The sequence below is a fragment of the Podarcis liolepis genome, assembly GCF_965112155.1.
Source record: "Podarcis liolepis genome assembly, chromosome: 10".
Taxonomy (NCBI): domain Eukaryota; kingdom Metazoa; phylum Chordata; class Lepidosauria; order Squamata; family Lacertidae; genus Podarcis; species Podarcis liolepis.
Genome location: NC_139562.1, coordinates 73185443 through 73205421, shown reverse-complemented (window position 1 = coordinate 73205421; position 19979 = coordinate 73185443). Strand labels below are relative to the sequence as shown.

General features: G+C 44.2%; 1 protein-coding gene across 8 annotated transcripts in view; it reads right to left on the bottom strand.

Annotated features, from left to right (window-relative positions):
• FRMD4A (FERM domain containing 4A) overlaps positions 1–19979 on the bottom strand; it is a 412586-nt gene that overhangs the window by 13212 nt on the left and 379395 nt on the right. For all 8 annotated transcript variants that reach the window (XM_083464152.1, XM_083464151.1, XM_083464153.1 and 5 more), the window contains 5 exons: positions 15244–15366; positions 10006–10234; positions 7921–7977; positions 3088–3325; positions 1428–1592 (listed from right to left, as the gene is read on the bottom strand). In XM_083464152.1, coding sequence (XP_083320278.1) covers positions 1428–1592; positions 3088–3325; positions 7921–7977; positions 10006–10234; positions 15244–15366 — 812 coding nt within the window. The remainder of the gene's footprint in view (positions 1–1427; positions 1593–3087; positions 3326–7920; positions 7978–10005; positions 10235–15243; positions 15367–19979) is intronic.

The following is a 19979-nucleotide window of genomic DNA, read 5'->3' as shown; positions in this document are numbered from 1 at the left end:
AAACTCATCTATTTCTATGAATTCTCCCATTTGGAGAGGGAAAATAACACATCCACCTAAATTTAATGAGTGGATAAGGTTCCCTTTAGGTCTGCCATTCCACACGCCCTGAAGCATCTGATGCTGAACACCCGTCCAAACCCTTCCTAATAAGATTTTATTTATGTATTACATTTATATCTCACTCCTATGCTTCCCCCTGTACATTCTATAAGAGATACTGACAGGCCCAAGGTCACCCAAGAAGCATCAGAGCTGAGTGCAGATGTGATATTGCCTACTAAATACACAAAACCACCCATCCAGATACTGCCTCCTTGTTTTTGTAAGCAAATAATCCCATTGCTTCCAACATTGTTTGGCTGGATTCCATGACCAAATGTTTTCTAGAACTTGCGAAATGGCATCATGTGAAAACAACTGTGTAACACTTTTCTGCTATGTGGTACATTTCTTTTTGACCTTTGGCCACTGCCACTTCCAAGTGAACACATATAGAGCACCTGTGCCCAGGTAAAACAGCTGTTCAACTTATGTGGGGGATACGTTCTGGGAATCGTGCCTAAAGCCAAAATCACCGAAATAGCAAAAATGACCGAAAGAATCAGAAAGACCAAAATTTAAATAAAGAATGGGGAAAATACATAATTTATCTTAAAAACCATTGGAAACAGCTAAAATCATCAGTAGGATTGAAATAACACTTGTAGTTCACTGAAAAAGGTTTCGATTATTATAAAAGATGTAGGAGGAAATGGTTAGCGAAAGGACTCACAAAGGGGAGGAGGAAAGTTTCAGGAGATTCTTTGGAATCTTGTTTTTATGTTGGTTGTTGGATAATTGATTGTAAAATTTTAAACTGAAAAACTATATATATATATATATATATATATATATATATATATATATATATATAAATAAAAAAAGCCAAAACCGCTTATAATCAAAACATTGGCTTCAATGGCGGATGGGATTGCGAAGGTCATTTCCCTCTTTATTTCTTTATTGCTATGCATGCAAAGTTGAATGTGCACAAATTAAATGAACGCAAGCTGAAGGCATGCTGTATGCAACCTTTTGGGATGTGAAGGGATTTCAAGAACATAATTTTAATCTATTTTTCAAACTTAGAATCATAGAATCATAGAATCATAGAGTTGGAAGAGACCACAAGGGCCATCGAGTCCAACCCCCTGCCAAGCAGGAAACTTGATTTAGCTAAAAGGCTCCTATCCCTCCCCAAAATATCAGAATCTTTGTTTTAGCTGAAACAGAACTGAGGACTGGGAGCACAATCCAATTCAGAGCAACTCTTGAGCAGCCTGATGAATTTTAAGCCGGCTTTAGGAATTCCAGGCTCCATATTTAACATTTGGTAGGGGGTGGGAGAAGAGAAGCTGAGGACCTATTGGACTGGGAGAACTTACCTAGTGGAATGCACATAATGTGGACTGCGTACCCGTAGATCTGGTGTTGTTGGCATGCTGGACTGGGAGTTCCAATGGGGCAGATTCCGAATGGGGCTGTTGTGTAGGGAGTTGCTCCCTCCACCCTCTGCACAGCTCCCAGTGCTGGGAAGCCGCTTGTGGCTGCTGCACACAAAAGGAAACACAGTGATCAGGGCAGCTTGTATACTTTATTACATGGGCATAGGAGAAAACCATAAGCGTTTTTGGGTACGACGACAATTCTCATTTCTTAAGTCTAGCAGACTTGACAGGTCCTATTTCAGCAGCCCAATGCGACTCTTCTTACAGCTGGGGAGTGAGAGAGAGGGGGTTGCCTGACGTCATCTAGAGGCTGGCAAAAGTGCAATTCACTCAAGGGAATTCTGGGCTCACTGTTCATGCTTTTAGACATTACTACACTAATTTTCTGCTAAATTACTCTGCATTGCTCCTTTTTCTAACAACAATAAGCTAAGACACAAATAATGTGCCAAATAAAGCACAGGAAGTGCTAGAAGACACAGAGAGGACCCCATTGAGTGATATTTTTGTTTTGCTATTTGGGAGTGGCAGCCACTATTATTATTAATTTACCTGCCCTTCACCTTAAGCTCCCATGGTGGCTTATAACAATTAAAGCACAGCATTAAAAACAGTTTAAAACAACTTGCAATCACAGAAATAAGGTGGGTCCTAAAAATGCACATCTCAAGTGTCAAAAGCCAGGGTAAAGTTGCAAAATGAAGATGCCAGACTTCCCTCTGCAGTAAGAGGGCTCCATAGCTTAGGGCAGAGCTTTCCAAACTTTTCATGTTGCTGACACACTTTGGAAACATGCATCATCTCACAGCACAGCAATTCAGTTTTACTAGCAAACCAGAGGTTAAACTAACCCTTTTCCAGGCCTGGGAGGAGCATTTGGCACATAGGGAAGGGCCTCTCTTGGGCCACCACAACCAAGATGGCCCCTCCGCCAATGTAAATACTCAAGAGGACCTGTAGGCAAGTCTTTCGGATATCTGGGGCCTGGGGTTGTTTATGGCTTTAAACATTAGCATGAGCACCTTGAATTAAGCACCTTCCATCATGGAGATGCAGAGGCATTAGCCAAATCAACTATGTTTTGCATCGAGGTGCTGTTTCCTCAGATGTCTTCATCAGAGCTACTTCCACAGCTGAAGAAGCAAGCTGCAGTTTATTAATGACTAGAGTTATACCTTCGTTTTCCAACAGCTTTGTTCTCGAATGTTTTGGTTCCCAAACGATGCAAACCCGGAAGTGACTGTTCCGGTTTGCAAACTATTTTTGGAAGCCGAACATCCAGCGGGGCTTCAGCAGCTTCCGATTGAAGCTGTGCTTTGGTTTCTGAACAGTTTGGAAGTCGAATGGACTTCTGGAATGGATTCCGTTCGACTTCCAGGGTACGACTGTACTACTTTGCAGTGACTAACCTCTTTGGCTTTTGGGACTGATGAAGAAACTTCTGGGAATGTGGGGTCCCTTCCAACTCTGCAGTTCTGTGAGTCTAAGTATCCTACTGCACATCCATGAAATTTGCTTACAAAGCCTTGGTCGCCCCCCCCCCTTTTATAAATGGGTGCTACATGATAAGGAATTGTTTGTCTCCATTATGACTTACCTGGAATGGCTGTGTGAAGAGCGCTTCTTGACCTTCTCATAGGGTTCATCCAAGGATGACTCGCTCCACATCTTGGGCTTGAGGGGGGACTTGTCATAGTCCTTCTTCTGGTAGTGCACCTGCCTGAGTCCCTCCAGGGACTGCGGAGGAGCTGGTCTATTATGCAACGGGGGGCGGGGAGGGAGTCCTTTGTGAGGGGACTGTAAAGGGGATATCGTGCTGGTAACCTGAGTGTCTTCTGAAATGGGAAAAAAGAAGAAAACTAAAGGACAGGAACACTATTTTGTTTAAATACTTTTTGCATGGCCTTTTAGAAGATGAGAGGTCCATGCTTCAAGGAGCTTACAATTAAAAAGATTGATACAGGTGTAAAGAGGTAGAATGTATGTTCATTTTAAGGCCTTTTTTAAGTATATGTGTATAAATCCTATGCATAACTAAAATACAGGTGCCATACTACTTTACTGTGCTCAAAGCAGCTTATATAAAAAATACAACAGAGCAATTTAAAACCACAATTAAATGTAAGCCTAGAAAACAGTAAAGCACCACAGCAAATTCAACAGTCAAGTAATACATGAGTTCAAGACAGCTCTTCATATCACCAATCTCCAAATGCCAGTCAGAATAAAAGAGTTCTGCCAAAGCTTTGGGTCAGCTGCAGTGAACAGCCTGCTTCTTGCTGCTGATGTCTTCAGCCTTGCTAGATGGACAGCGTTCGTCCCCATACGCTACACCACCATAGCTGGCTTTGACAGATCATTTACTTGGAACATCTTCTGAGACTGAAGCTGGCCCACCTCCCACCTCTCTTCTCCTCCTCAGGAAGTGCTGAAAGCCTGCAGTTCAGAGGTGAGGGAGAGACGTCGCCAGGCAAGCCTCCCTCCACCCGCCTTGCCCCACCCTCTGGTCCCGGCTTCTCAATTTGTATTGTATTATTCTGTACCGTGGCTTGCCATTGTTTTATGGATTATAGTTTAGAAATTATTTATTGTAACTGTTGAGTGGATTTCTGTTCAACTTTTATATGTTATTATTATTATTTAATACTATTCTAATGATTGTTGAATGTTACTTTTTTGATGTAGGTTGCCTATTTTAAAGTTTTATTATCACATTTTGTATTGCATTAGATTGTTATAAGATGTACATTTTTTGTTTTTTTTAGCTTGTAAACCACCTTGAGTATTGTAAGATAGAAAGACCATATACAAATTAAAAATGATGATGATGATGATGATGGGTATGTTTTTCAGTGCAGCAAAATACCCACAAGTGACAGTATGATATCGTTCTACAAGGGGTGTGGCGTCTGCTTGAACATTTGGTTGCAGGAAATTGTGCCTACTTTTCAGTTGAAAAAGGTTATTTGGATATTTGGGTAGTGACTGCTCGAAATAAAATCATCCCAAACTATCTTGGAAATGTTACTTTAAACAAAAACAATTTTAAGTGAGGTAGGCTCAGAGAAAAACATATAGTACAGGATTCTCCAGGGAGATTATATAGACAGGAGAGAGTCCTGGAAGTCTTGCTACATGAGTTACTTACTATATGAGTCCTTACAACCTTAGGCGATGATCCAGCCAAAGCCAAGTACATTTAAGTCCCATTGATGTTAAGGCAGAGATAGATGTACTTTAAACTTCTCCCACTAAAACCAATGAGAAGTGTCGAGATTCGACAGAATTCTGCCCCAACTCCTTTGATGATGATGATGATGATAATAATAATAATAATAATAATTTATTATTTGTACCCCGCCCATCTGGCTGGGTTTCCTCAGCCACAATGGGCGGCTTCCAACAAAGATGAAAGATACACTAAAATGTCACATATTAAAAACTTCCCTGAACAGGGCTGCCTTCAGATGTCTTCTGAATGTCAGGTAGATGTTTATCGCTTTGACATCTGATGGGAGGGCGTTCCACAGGGCGGGCGCCACTACCAAGAAGGCCCTCTGCCTTGTTCCCTGTAACTTGGCCTCTCGCAGTGAGGGAACCACCAGAAGGCCCTCGGAGCTGGACCTCAGTGTCCGGGCAGAACGATGGGGGTGGAGACGCTCCTTCAGATATACTGGACCGAGGCCGTTTAGGGCTTTAAAGGTCAGCACCAACACTCGGAAACGTACTGGGAGCCAATGTAGGTCTTTCAAGACCGGTGTTATATGGTCTCGGCGGCCGCTCCCAGTCACCAGTCTAGCTGCCGCATTCTGGATTAGTTGTAGTTTCCGGGTCACCTTCAAAGGTAGCCCCACGTAGAGTGCATTGCAGTAGTCCAAGCGGGAGATAACCAGAGCATGTACCACTGTGGCGAGATAGTCTGCAGGCAGATAGGGTCTCAGCCTGCGTACCAGATGAAGCTGGTAGACAGCTGCCCTGGATACAGATTTGACCTGTGCCTCCATGGACAGCTGTGAGTCCAAAATGACTCCCAGGCTGCGCACCTGGTCCTTCAGGGTCACAGTTACCCCATTCAGGACCAGGGAATCCTCCACACCTGCCTGCCTCCTGTCCCCCCAAAACAGTACTTCTGTCTTGTCAGGATTCAACCTCAATCTGTTAGCCGCCATCCATCCTCCAACCGCTTCCAGACACTCACACAGGACCTTCACCACCTTCACTGGTTCTGATTTAAAAGAGAGGTAGAGCTGGGTATCATCCGCATACTGATGAACACCCAGCCCAAACCCCCTGATGATCTCTCCCAGCGGCTGCATGTAGATGTTGAAAAGCATGGGGGAGAGGACAGAACCCTGAGGCACCCCATAAGTGAGAACCCAGGGTCTGAACACTCATCCTCCACCACCACTTTCTGAACACGGCCCAGGAGGAAGGAGCGGAACCACTGTATGACAGTGCCCCCAGCTCCCAGCCCCTCAAGATGGTCCAGAAGGATGTTATGGTTGATGGTATCAAACGCTGCTGAGAGATCCAGCAGAACTAGGAAACAGCTCTCACCTTTGTCCCTAGCCCGCCGGAGATCATCAACAAGTGCGACCAAGGCAGTTTCAGTCCCATGATGAGGCCTGAATCCCGACTGGAAGGGATCCAAATGGTTCACTTCTTCCAGGCGTGCCTGGAGTTGTTCAGCAACCACTCGCTCAATTACCTTGCCCAAGAATGGAAGATTTGAGACTGGGCGATAATTGGCCATCGTGGCCGCATCTAAAGATGGTTTTTTAAGAAGCGGTTTAATAACCGCCTCTTTCAGCGGGTCTGGGAAGGCTCCCTCACGGAGGGAAGCATTCACCACCCCACGAAGCCCATCGCCCAGCCCTTCCCGGCTAGCTTTTATAAGCCAGGATGGGCAAGGATCCAGGAGACAGGTGGTTGGCTTCACTCGTCCAAGCAGCCTGTCCACATCCTCGGAGGTAACAGATTGGAATTGATCCCACACAACTTGACTAGACAGGACTCTAGCACTCTCCCGCCCTGGCCCTGCTCCCATGGTGAAGTCTACTTCTTCCCAAATCTGAGCGATTTTATCTGCAAAAAACTTTGCAAAATCATTGCAGGAGATCATGTGGCCCGTACTGGGCCCCGATGTTGCAGGTGGTTCCGCTAAATTGTGAACCACCTGAAAAAGTCTCCTGCTGCTGTTTTCTGCAGATGCAATAGAGGCAGCGAAGAAAGTCTTCTTCGCCGTCGCTATCGCCACTTGGTAGGCTCGACGTTGAGCTCTAACCTGTGTCCGGTCAGATTCGGAATGAGTTATCCACACCGGCGCTCTAGCCGTCTCAACGATTGTTTCATTGCCCTCAGATACGTGGAAAACCACAGGGCTCTCCGGGCTCCATGCAATCAGAGAGGGCGCTTCGGAGCCAAACAGCCCTGGTTAACTCCACATTCCAGCGGGCCACCAGGGAATCGGCTGAAAGGCCATCAACATGGGATAAAGCATCCCCTACCACTCTCTGGAAACCATTTGGATCCATTAAGTGGCGGGGGCGGACCATCCGAATCGGTCCCACCTCCCTGTAGAGGGGAAGGGTCGCGGAAAAGTCCAGTTGCACCAGGACGTGATCTGACCATGGCACTTCTCTCGTTTCGCTTTTACTTAGTGTCAGATCACCAACATCCATAGAGGTAAACACCAGGTCCAAGGCATGTCCGTGGCTATGGGTTGGGCCAGACTTATTCAGGGACAGCCCCATGGAGGCCATGCTTTCCACGAAGTCCCGAGCGGCCCCTTGTAAGGTCGTGTCGGCATGGATGTTAAAATCCCCTAGGACAACCAAGCTAGGTGTCTCCAGGAGAACATCTGCCACAACCTGAAGCAGCTCGGGCAGGGAATCCTTGGTGCAGCGGGGAGGTCGGTACACCAAAAGGAATCCTGTACTGCCCCTATTGCCCAACTTCCAGAACATGCACTTGGAAAACTGGGTCTTCCCAATAGGACGCCCGGTGCAAACTAATGACTTCCTAAAAATCGCTGCAACCCCCCCTCCCCGCCCAAATGACCTGGGTGCTGTGCGTAAGAGAAACCTGGTGGGCAAGCGGCAGCAAGGACAGGCCCATCTGCTTCATCCAACCAAGTCTCTGTTACACCTGCCAGGTCAAATCCTCCATCCATGATCAAGTCATGGATGGCAGTGGTCTTATGAATCATTGACCTGGCATTGCACAGCAGCACCTTCAGGTCGTGTGGGTATCCCTTGCTGATTCTAGTATCCATCCGGTCAGGACCAGACCCGGAGGCAGGGATAGTCCTCAGACAACGACTAAACCTGCCTCCTCTGTAATGACATGGTCTGGTCTTTGACACAACACAAGCTTCTTTTTTTCAGCAGAGACATAAAATACAATATATAGCAATGAATGTCGTACATACCATCCTCCAGAACGAGAGCGTCCGAAAGTGAACTGTCCTCACTGGCAATATTTCCATCTGTTAAGTGAAAACACATACGGAGGTTACTGTGTAGCTCCATGGTGTGGTGAAGCCCAGCATGATTTCCACAGCAGTAATCCACTCATGTCAGGCCATAAGAACAGCTCTTCTGATCCAGCATGCTTTTCCCATTAATATGCTTCCATGGACCTCACAAGCAGAGCAGGTAAGGATCAGCTCTTGCATGTTTGGCAGCAACTGATATTCAGAGGAATACTGCCTTTGAAATGTTCCCTTTTGTTGCTATGCAGCCCTTAAGAAACATATCTTCCCTGAATCTGCCCCTTTAAATGCCCTTTTAGAAGCTATAGAAAGTGACCATTGCCACATCTTGTAGCAGCTGATTCCATGTTTTAATTCCATGCATCTATTTTGTCCTAAGTGGACTGTCCTTCCATTTTTCTGTGTGATTCTGAGTTAATCTAGAATTATGAGTAAGGGAGACATTTTGTTGTCTCTCCACTTTCCTGCTGTTCATGACTTCAGAATTCAGCTGTTTCCTAGCTAAGAAGTCCCAATTGCTGTTGTGTGTCTTCATAAGGGAAATTTTGGGTTCCTTGTTATACACCTTTTACAGCTCTATTATATCCTTTTTAAGATGGGATACAAACGGTACACAGTATCCCAAGTGTGATTGCACCAGTGACTGATATAAAAGCATTATGATCATTCTAAATACATGCAGGTCCCGCTACCTGAACAAAATGTGTTTACATCATGAGTTGATGATTTCCTTTGATCCCTATGGAAAATTTTCTAATGCGTCTGAACCACAGAATTTTGACCCTAAAATGATGAGAAAATCCCCTGAAACCTGGCAGAAGGCAAACAAGGAAGGAATAAAAATGCTCTCTTATTTGTCTGATCTCTCTCCCTCCTTCCCACCATGGTTTCTGGTGTGGACAGCAACATACAAAAAAGTAAGGCTTCTCTACAGCTGCTTATTTGTTTACAGTACTGCGCAAGGGTTGGCTGCTTGGATATCTGAATCTGAGGTGTATATAGCGAGGTTTTGGTACCAATTCCTCGTGTTCGGATAAGTGAATTTTCATATAATGAGCATTTGTATAACAGGACCTGAGTATAATCACTAATGTCCCTTCTCTGGAAAGAACCAGCTAGATCAGAGCCCAACATTAGCCCTTTTATTTATTAATTTCACCAATTTTCCCACTGTTTAACACTTTAGCCTCAAAGCAGTGTTTAGCTTGAGCACATGAAGACTAAAAGTAAGGAGAAAGAGAGGCATGCACACCTAGTATGGTAGGTGTGGTCATTCCATCTCAATTTTCTTGTGTTGAGGAGGAAGATCTGAAGGGGGCTTTTAATGAAGTACATTTAGTTTAGAAGACGTATCTGGAATCCTGCCCCATCAGGATTACTTATTGCGAGGATGCAATTACTTATTACCACTGTATTTACGTGACTCTAATGCACACCCTAACTTTTATGATGTAATTTGAACAAAAAAAGTGCACATTACATTTGTGTAAATATGGTACTCAGCTAAATGCCCTTAGAAAGCCTCTGAAGTGAAGGTGGTGCAGCATGGGGGGCATGGGGGGGGGCTTGCATGCCACTGCCCCCACCCGACTTTAAGCCCTTGTGCATTCAGACTGAACGCCTGGAGAGGGCTGATGTCAAGTAGGGACTTTGCCCCTGCCCCAAAGTGCATAGCACTGCATACCCACTTACGTTTCAATGTCATTCACCACGTTCCTTTTAAGCTGCTCACACATTTCTTAACAGTATCCATTAACTGAAATTTGTCTGTGAAAGGGTCTGAAGACACAACTTCAGATATGGAAGTTGAGGATCCAGGTGTGGCATGAAGAGCAGTCTGCCTGGCGCTCACCTATCAAAGTGCTGAAGTTTCATGGGAAGAAATATTTGTATAATCCTTCCAGAAACCCACCTCCTCATCAGCTCCTTGGGAAGCATTGTCTTCTCCCGAGCAACCCACCCACCCCCAAATGATCATCAGGAAGAAAGATCAGAGTATCATGAAGTTTGGGTTCTGTTTACCATCTATGATCAAGGAGGCTCTTTGTGTTGGCTTCTTTCCAGATTTGATACGGTACTCGTTGATGGCATTTTCAATCTCCTGAAGTTTCTTCAGTGCATTCAGGTATGAGGTTTTCCTTTGTTTTTTCAGCTTCTTGCTGACATTTGGGTCACTGGCTAGGCGTCGGGCAGCTTCCGTGATTTGGGACTGAATGGCAAATTCTCTCTCCAAGCGTTCCAGTTCAGCTTCCTGTCCAACAAGAAAGAGGCTTGTGGCTGTCAGTGCCTTAGCCATGGAGCATGTAAGAACAGAAGAAGAAGAACCTTGCTGGGTCAGGCCAAAAGCCCTCCAGGTCCACCACTGCTTCCACAGAGACCAGCCAAGAGGACTATGAGGCTGCCTATGCTTCTGTAGGTGCAAAGTGTAGCAGCTTACTAACATAAAAAAATTCCTTCCAGTAGCACCTTAAAGACCAACTAAGTTAGTTCTTGGTATGAGCTTTCGTGTGCATGCACACTTCTTGCATACACACGAAAGCTCATACCAAGAACTAACTTAGTTGGTCTTTAAGGTGCTACTGGAAGGAATTTTTTTATTTTGACTATGGCAGACCAACACGGCTACCTATCTGCAGCTTACTAACAGTACATCTGATCACGGGCAAGTTTGGCTGGTGTGTACTGGGAAGATTTACAAAGCAACAGCTCATGTTGCTCAGTCTTGTGGATTTTAGTAGTATTACACAAAATAAGTCAGTCAGATTGTGCATCCATAGCAGTGAGCAGAGGAGGAATGACCGCTGGGAAGAGCCCAGAGAGAAGAAATGCCCTGGTGCATCTGCAGCAGCACAACTGGATGCCTTCATCTGCCCCAGCTGCAACAAAACAGGTCTCTCCCATATTGGTCTCACAGCCACAGCAGGCGCTGCAACCTTCCAACAGTTGACTTCACCCCCAAAGGCACACACCTCCTTTGTCTCCCAGGACAGATGGATGCCAACACCACAAATAAGTAATGAAAAGTAGTTATGAACGTCCTATCTTGTCACTACAATGAACTGGGGGGGGGGGGACACACGACAATGACGATGACATCCATTTGACATAGTAAGGAGCATGCCCCTTCATCCACTCACATGGTTCCTCACAGAATTCTACCAGAGTGGTGCAGAATCAAACCACAGAGAAATGGCTGCACCAATCTGATAATGCATGAATTGGACCTTGGGAATCACAGCATTACAATCTTGACATTCCTGGGTCTTCATTCCATGGAATTTGCTAATTCAAAGTTGTGTAGTAAGACAATTGTGTGTTAACTGAGAAGTGAGCTGCACTTTTTCTTGGAGCATATGCACATGGTTTTCTGTAAGAAAAACTCAATGTGCAGGTTCCTGTGCATGTGTTGGGGCTCTGGGTAATCAGGACACCTGCACACCTGGAAGTCCTGATTCCATCCATACAGCCCCTATACATCAACAACATCTTGTGAGTTGCTGCTGCCTTACAGACAATTGTGCATAATGTGCAGATGCAGAGTAGGCCTTGCTCCCCAGGGAACACACAGTTGACCTTCACATGAATAACACACAGAGAGAGCTAGTGTCGGCACTGAACACCACAGGAAATATTTGACAACAACTCACGACCAATCAGAAAGACAAGTTACACTGTAAAATCATACACGTGTTTCATGTACTCGCACAAACATGGAATCTCATGGAGAGGACTCTCTGTCTTTTAAAAACAAGTTTCTATCCCCGAGCACTGGGAGGAAGGCACTTAATGAGGAAAAATCATCTGTTAGAGGCTAGGAATTAAAACCATCAATAGATAATCCTTCGATGTTTTGCAAAAGTTCAGTTTCTTCCTGCAGCATTTTTGCCCCTTCCCCACAGAAGAATGAATCTAGTGGTCTATTTTATTATTTTCTATTTGCTATACTATTGAGGTTTCCATCAGAAGAATCTAAACTGCCTCGTATTAACTGGAGGCCTGTATATATAGCAGCAGCAGGGACATCAGAGAGCTGAGGAGAGGAGCTTTAACATCATGTTCCTCCGCCATCTCTCTTGGCTGCCTCAGTGAGCCAAGCACCACACTCTCGTTTGGCCCAGGCAAGGAAAAACCTCACCCCTGAGAGATGGTGGCATCTACACTTTGGGGAGGCTCTTTTCCTCAGGCTTGTCTTAGGTCCACAAAGGACGGCTCCAGTAGAAACACCAGAGAGCTGGGAAGGGGGCCTTTAAGATGACATTCCCCCAGCATCTCCCGGGGTTGTTGCACCACAGAGATTAAGCTAATCGTTTTGTGTTCAGTTGCATACGCTTTGCACTGAATGGCATAACCTGTTGTAAGCAACTCTGGGGTTCATTCAGAGAGCAAGAGGCATGGCATGAATCTTTGAAAGAAATATATATTGCAGCTAGCAAAATGCTCATTATGTCAGCAGATGGTCTATGAAAGTCTTGTTTATTGCACAGCTCCCCCTGAGTGCAGAGAGTATGTGTGCTCTCTGGCACCTGGGACACGGAGGGCTGGGCCACACAGTGTGGGAACAGTAGTGCCCTTGCTGCAACTGGGTCCCAAGAGCAGCAGCTCACCTTTTCCTCCAGTGGTGAATTTTCACTTTTACTGGATAAATTAAAAGTGTGTATTTTGAGGAGGAGATTATACCTGCCCCTGGCGGCCCTAAGGGTTAAGAACCAAGCCTGTTCTTGCCAACATAACCCTGTCCTGGGTTCTATTTCTAAAGCAGCCTTCCTCAACTTGTGCCCTCCAGATGTTTTGGACCACATCTCCCATCCCCCAGCCAGCACAAGGAAACACTGGGAACTAGCTATCATATGCTCTATGGAGAGAGATTGTCTATCTCTGTCAATCAGTGCCACAGTCACCGAAGAAGCCACACTGCTGTGAACTAATCTCTCTTCAAGACAATATGTCTCTCTGAAGTATTCATTCTGGACATCTTGGCTTAAAAATCTCCTTTGCTGTCAGTGATGAATCACCACTACTTTAAATCCATAGCTACAGTTCTCACAATGCTACAGACTGAATGGCTGTTGTGTATGTGTGGGTTTTTTTAGAAAGAGTTTTTGCTTTGAAGCTTTCATAAGCTCTGTCAACACTGAATTTATTAAATGTGTATTCAACACAATATATTTTAAGACTCAGATCCTGATCTGCCGCCTCACTACAGAAAATCTCCCACAACAGCCCGTGAAGGCAGCAGATGAAAGGCACTGCTAAAAATGAATGCATTTGATGTATGATTTTTCAATGGCCCAGTCTTATCGACCAAGCCTGCCACTTTCCCATGTGGATCATCTGCTAGGGCTGTTACCACATTAAGAAAAGGGAAAAGAGCAGCTCACTTTGCTGCTGGCTGTGCAAACAGCAGGATTGACAGCCAGTCATGATTCTTGACAAGTGTACCCAGGTGGCACATGTGTTTACCAACATGGATTTGTCATAGTATTACTTCACAGTTTCACATGGAACATTTAAAATTACCTAGGAATACACCTAAACATGTAATGAGTGGTCCTTACAATCAAAAGGCATGAGGCACAATTATAGATATTTGAGGTGCTCATTCTTTGCAAATTCTGATACAAACTGACCTGACACTCACCTTCTGGACCAGAACTCAGTTATCCTTCAGATTTCACACTTCATTTAATTTAGTGGTGCAATTCTTGGCTCAAAAAACATACCCAAATGTGTTTGAAAATGGATGTTTCTGAATTTTTGTGTGGATTTCATGGACAGAGCAGACTTCTGAATAAACACATACTAGAGCAAAAACGACACTAGATGGATTGGTGCCTCCCTAGATACAACCTTCCTTTCCATGCCCTAGTTAGGAAAGCAAAAAGCACAGCTCGCCATGCTGGGAAATGTCTGGTTATTCACACCTAACTTTCAAAAAATGCTTAGCTGAATGTAGGAACGCTAAAAAATACATTTCGACACTAGGGTCTCAGAATGTTCCCCAAACTCGAACTCCCAAGGTTTCAGTGGGGGAGCAGCAGAAGCAGCTGCCCCGTGGCTCTGCTTTACTCCCCGTGTCAGCTTCTTCGGAGACAGCCATGGCAATAAAACCAGCTTGAAACTATTTAAACCAGTTGTGCCAAAATGTCTGCCTCATACTATTGAGGAAAAGTTCATTAACACGAATCACTGTTCTGCTGCAGTAAATTAACTCTGAATGAAGTCTCTCCTAATGAAGACTAAACAAGTCACTACAACGTACCATTATCTGAGTTATTTTCTATGTAAAGAGCATGTCTAACCAGTGTCATTCACTCGAAAATTCCTCTTGGCACACGATAGGGACATCCTGTTTCAACAGAATGCAGGGCCTTTCCAAGTCACTAGTCTAGACAAGTACTTTCTCTTCATTTATATGCTAATTAGTGTGGTGGACAGAATGTTGGGCTTTGACCAGGGAGACCCAAGTTGCTGTGTTCATGTGAAACATTGCTCCCACCCCTATCAAAAAGGTGGTTCTGTCTGTTCCATAAGTCAAATTAGGGTTAAATGTGGATAAAGGTAAAGGGACTCCTGACAGTTAGGTACAGTCGCGGACGACTCTGGGGTTGCTGCGCTCATCTTGCTTTATTGGCCAAGGGAGCCGGTGTACAGCTTCCGGGTCATGTGGCCAGCATGACTAAGCCACTTCTGGCGAACCAGAGCAGCACACGGAAACACCATTTACCTTTCTGCCGGAGCGGTACCTATTTATCTACTTGCATTTTGACGTGCTTTCGAACTGCTAGGTGGGTAGGAGCAGGGACCGAGCAACGGGAGCTCACCCCATTGTGGGGATTCGAACTGCTGACCTTCCGACTGGCAAGCCCTAGGCTCTATGGTTTAGACCATAGCGCTACCTACGTTCCATTAAATGTGGATAGGACTGTGCAAATCATTAAATTACCACACATCAGCCCAAACATGAAAAAGAGCTATTGCTCCAAATGTCACTATCCAAAAAGCAAGCAATTCATAATCTTTCACAGTCATAATGTGCCCTAGGAATATCAAGACAACAAAATAATCAGGAATTCCCCATAATAAAAAGACCACAAATTCTATTCAACAAGTTAGTATCAAATTTAAAGAGCACAAAGGGAGGATAATTCCAGTAAGTGATTTACTCAGTCTTTCCAGATCCTGGCACAGGCTCAATGCTGGTGTTTTAATTTAATAGTGCAAAAGAGAAACAGAAAGTCTGAATCTGAAAGCAACCCTCACCTCTCCTTTTGGCAGTATTTTCTGTTCATCCAGTTTAAAGGAAGTACCTATTCTTCTACGCACAATTGGGGGCTCTTCCCCTGGGTCAAGGGGATATTCTCTTGGCAATTTTCCTGTAAGCTCCTGCAAATGTATACAAAACATTAGAAGTTAGATGTGTTGTGCACATGCACCAAGTGGATTTTATCTAGATGCGCAATAGCATTTCACAAATATTGTCTTTAAATAACCAATATTGCATTTTTTTCTGGTTGAAGGACACACAGTTGATTCTTTCTGGGTGTGTTTATTCACTTAGAACTTCAGTTTTGTGAAAGATCCTCTTAAGAATGGTAGTTGAACCACATGCTTTGTCATCTGTGACCAGAAGAGAATGTGAAACTGGAAAGTAAAGGTTACTTTTGGTTAATAATCTGTCAAGCTTTCTGAGATTACTTCATTGAAGAAGCCATGTTGCTGTCTTGGAACTCCCTATACAGAACTCCTACAAAGTCTCACCTCTCTTCTGTCAATTCCCTGCTCAAAACCTCTCTCTTCTGTGGCTTAACTTCTTAGTCATCACCCTCAATTTAAACAAAGCCCAAGAGTGCATAATTGCATCGACTTTCACCCTTCTTGCCCTGTGCCTCATCTCTCTTTCTTATGTCACCCGATCTTTTGTTTAAATTAAGAGCAAACATTCCTTGGGCAGGAGATTGTTGTAAAGCAAGACGGACACTGATTTTACTATATTGGTCATAATCTGTACAGTTTCTATGACGCCAGAGAGTTTAAACTGCTGGACTGGCAGAGCACTGGACGCCTGGTTTCACAAGCTCCCACGATTAGTTTCACAGCATTCCGCTGTTTGTTGGCACTTTGCAGGCTGGGCCTTTCCCTGCACCATTCGATTTCAAACTCTGCAAGCCTGAACAGGTTCCATCAGGTGACTGTGACATGATTGTGACATCAGGTGATTGACAGGTGGGTGGCTCTACCCACCTGCCAAACTTGGCCCACAGGGGGTAGGGGGAGATAATAATCTGGCCCCTCACCCCTGCTCTAAACAAACATTTTGTAGTACTAGAAGTAGTGACAGTAAAACAATAGCTGCATCATATTTACCTGCTGAATATCATTTTGTCAAGTTTCATGTGATGATTTTTATTTATTTATTAGCAATTTTGATCCACTACCAAATTATTCCATGGTGGAATGAAAGAGTCATTTGGACAGATTAGTCTAAAATAACAAAGTGGATCCTTCACATTTAACAACTTTTTATAAAAGGTAATTGGCATTACCTTTAGCACAAACATTGTTGCTTGTTTGCAGTGTGAAGAGCAAAGGCATGTAGCTGTCTAAAGAGAGAGAGATGTTGGCCCTGGAGCAGGGAAAAGGCTCTGTGCCAAGGAGGGATAGTGTTGTGCACTAGCTGCAACACTAGCATTGCGAGAGTCCAAAATCCCCAGCCTTCTGCAAAAACTATCCAGGCAAGTGGAAGGCAAGCGAAGCTCCAGACCACCTCCTGCTTGCTGCCCCGACCCGGATTCCCAGTGGAGCTTTTCTCCTTTTTTCAGGTCACTGAGAAAGGAGAGCCTGGTTCTTTTGATGCTTAACTTAAGCACACCATGAGCTGCTGGGAGGCCTTGAATTGTTTATGTCCACTTTCTAAGGGCAGCTTTGCATGTCAGCCCAGCACAGCCTCTAGAAGCTGATGTACAATCAATTCAAATGTTTGATTAAATATGGTGAGTTTTAACATATTTATTGTATCTTTTTAACCCTATATGCACTGCTCAGAGACTATGCTGTTAAACAGTATATACATTGTTTAAATAAATAAAATACAAATAAAACCTGCCTCCAATTAAATCAGCACAGATTTTTTTTTTAACCCCCCCACCCCGAAAAAATACAAGTCCTTACAAAACCAAACGCAAAAGGCATAATCTCAGAAGAGCGGCTCCACCTTGTGCCTCTTTCAAGACGGTGCTTCCTGGCTCTGCAGTGTGATACCTGGCGCTGCCAAGTCAAGTGACAGCAGGGGCAAAACTAGGCTTTATTTCACCCGGGTCAAAGACCCGGCAACCCCTTCAGGGGCATTTGCGTACACACAGGCAGGGAGCCTCAATGGTGCCCTCTGGAGGCTTCACCCGGGGCAAAAAACCTGGCTAGCACCCCCCCCCCCGCCCTGGCACTGGGTGGAAGTGTCACCCTGTCATCACTGTGATGTTAGGATCAGCTACAGGCTTCTCTCGCTCTGCTGCTCCCCTCATTCCCTCTCCCCACCTTCTTGCTCTTTAGGAAAGCAGCCTGAAGTATTCACACCAACTGGAAAAGGCATCAGCCCCAAAAGCAATATGGACTCTACAAATGTGATGCAGAACATTTTATATGAAATCCCATTTGCAAAAAGAACAGTTGCATGGTGTTATTTTTTAAAGGTAATAATGGGACTGCTCATATTTTAAAAACAAATAATTTCTTCAGAACTATTGTTATTTAAATGAAAATTTTATCAGTTAAAATTCACATTTATTTGTGAATTAAAATTCACAAACTTATTTATTTAGGTAACAGCTCTACTAATAAGGAGTATCTAGAATGTCAGGGCTTGGAATAAGAGATATTACCAATATCTACATCTCTGGCATAGTTTCATATATGCAAGCATACAGAGCTGTGCTACAGGGGTCACCAACGTCATGCCCACAAACACACACGCCTCCAAAAGGCTTCCTCTTCACCTGTTGAAAATTGGCTTAAAAGAAGCCTTCTACTGTAGCCAACAGAACAGGTTGCAGTGAGTGTGATGCCCAGAACCGTTTTTCCAGTTTGCAGTTGTGCCGTGGACCCAAAGGGCTAGTAATCCCAGCATTGATAAAATGGCTGTGTCTATGAAGAAACATCAATACAATGATTTGGGAGTTTCAAACAAACTTCTTTGCTTTTGTGTCTTGCTTATAACCAAATAATAACCTATCAGATTGAGAGAAATATTAGAGTATCTCAGTGTAACTGCTATTTTGAATATGTTTTTAAAAAAGATCACCCATGAATCTTAAGTTGTCATAAAATCACTGTTCATAGAATCATATAGTTGGAATAGACCACAAGGGCCAACGAGTCCAACCCCCTGCCAAGCAGGAAACACCATCAGAGCACTCCTGGCATATGGTTGTCAAGCCTCTGCTTAAAGACCTCCAAAGTAGGAGACTCCACCACACTCCTTGGCAGCAAATTCCACTGTCGAACAGCTCTTACTGTCAGGAAGTTCTTCCTAATGTTTAGGTGGAATCTTCTTTCTTGTAGTTTGGATCCATTGCTCCGTGTCCGCTTCTCTGGAGCAGCAGAAAACAACCTTTCTCCCTCCTCTATGTGACATCCTTTTATATATTTGAACATGGCTATCATATCACCCCTTAACCTCCTCTTCTCCAGGCTAAACATGCCCAGCTCCCTTAGCCGTTCCTCATAAGGCAGCGTTTCCAGGCCTTTAACCATTTTGGTTGCCCTCCTCTGGACACGTTCCAGTTTGTCAGTGTCCTTCTTGTATCTGAAGAAGTGTGCATGCACACGAAAGCTCATACCAAGAACTAACTTAGTTGGTGCTACTGGAAGGAATTTTTTTATTTTGACTATGGCAGACCAACACGGCTACCTATCTGTAACAGTGTCCTTCTTGAACTGTGGTGCCCAGAACTGGACACAGTACTCCAGGTGAGGTCTGACCAGAGCAGAATACAGTGGCACTATTACTTCCCTTCATCTAGATGCTATACTCCTATTGATGCAGCCCAGAATTGCATTGGCTTTTTTAGCTGCCGCGTCACACTGTTGGCTCATGTCAAGTTTGTGGTCAACCAAGACTCCTAGATCCTTCTCACATGCACTGCTCTGTTAAGATACGTTTCCTAAAGCAAAAGATGAACGTAGGTCAGCACCAGTTGTGTCTGTGTGCACATACGGTAAATCAACCAAACAACCAAATACCTTCAAAGCTTGAACCCTCTCTCAAATTGGACAGCCTCCAGTTTTTTTAAAAAAGAAGCCAAACAATTTAGGTATGCAAGACTTCCAACAAGTCTGCTGTTTTTTAAAGAAAGGACAGCAAACTGGGCTACTAAACCTGCCCCATAAAACAAAAAGCGCATTAGCAGCCTGGCTCCTGTAATTTAAGATGAACTAATAAGTAACCAAAGCCTGCAGAAATTTGATGCCACTGTTGCAAATGGTTAGGGGCAAACTTAGTTTGGCTACCCCTAAGAGTTTCTATTCATTTCCTTCTCTCAGTCTACCAGTCTCATTATATGACAGCAATTCCCACAGGAAAATAAACAAACTGTGATTCATGGGAGCCTGGAGAGAGAAATTTAGAATAAAACTGGAGGGTGATGATTGAATTGGCTTAAACTTTATACAGATGATTTGAGCAAAACCTTTTAGGCACGGACATGTGGGGCCTAACCTGACCTCATAAACCTTACTCACGTAGGCAAACTACCAAAGTCAAGTTTTGCTTCTTATGTGAAAAAGAAACGATCAAATAAGTTTCAGCAGCTCAGCTATTTTCCCTTACGCTCTTCATTGAAAGTGTTTTCCAGTTAATTGACCTTTTGCGGGGTTAGGTAAGAGTTTTGAGAAATGACTAGAATGCTAAATTTTATAGAAGTGCAGAAAAAGGCCAGAGCACTGTGCTGGATGCACAGTCAGCTTCCAAAGAATAGCAGCTTCCAGTTGAAAAGGGTAAGTTT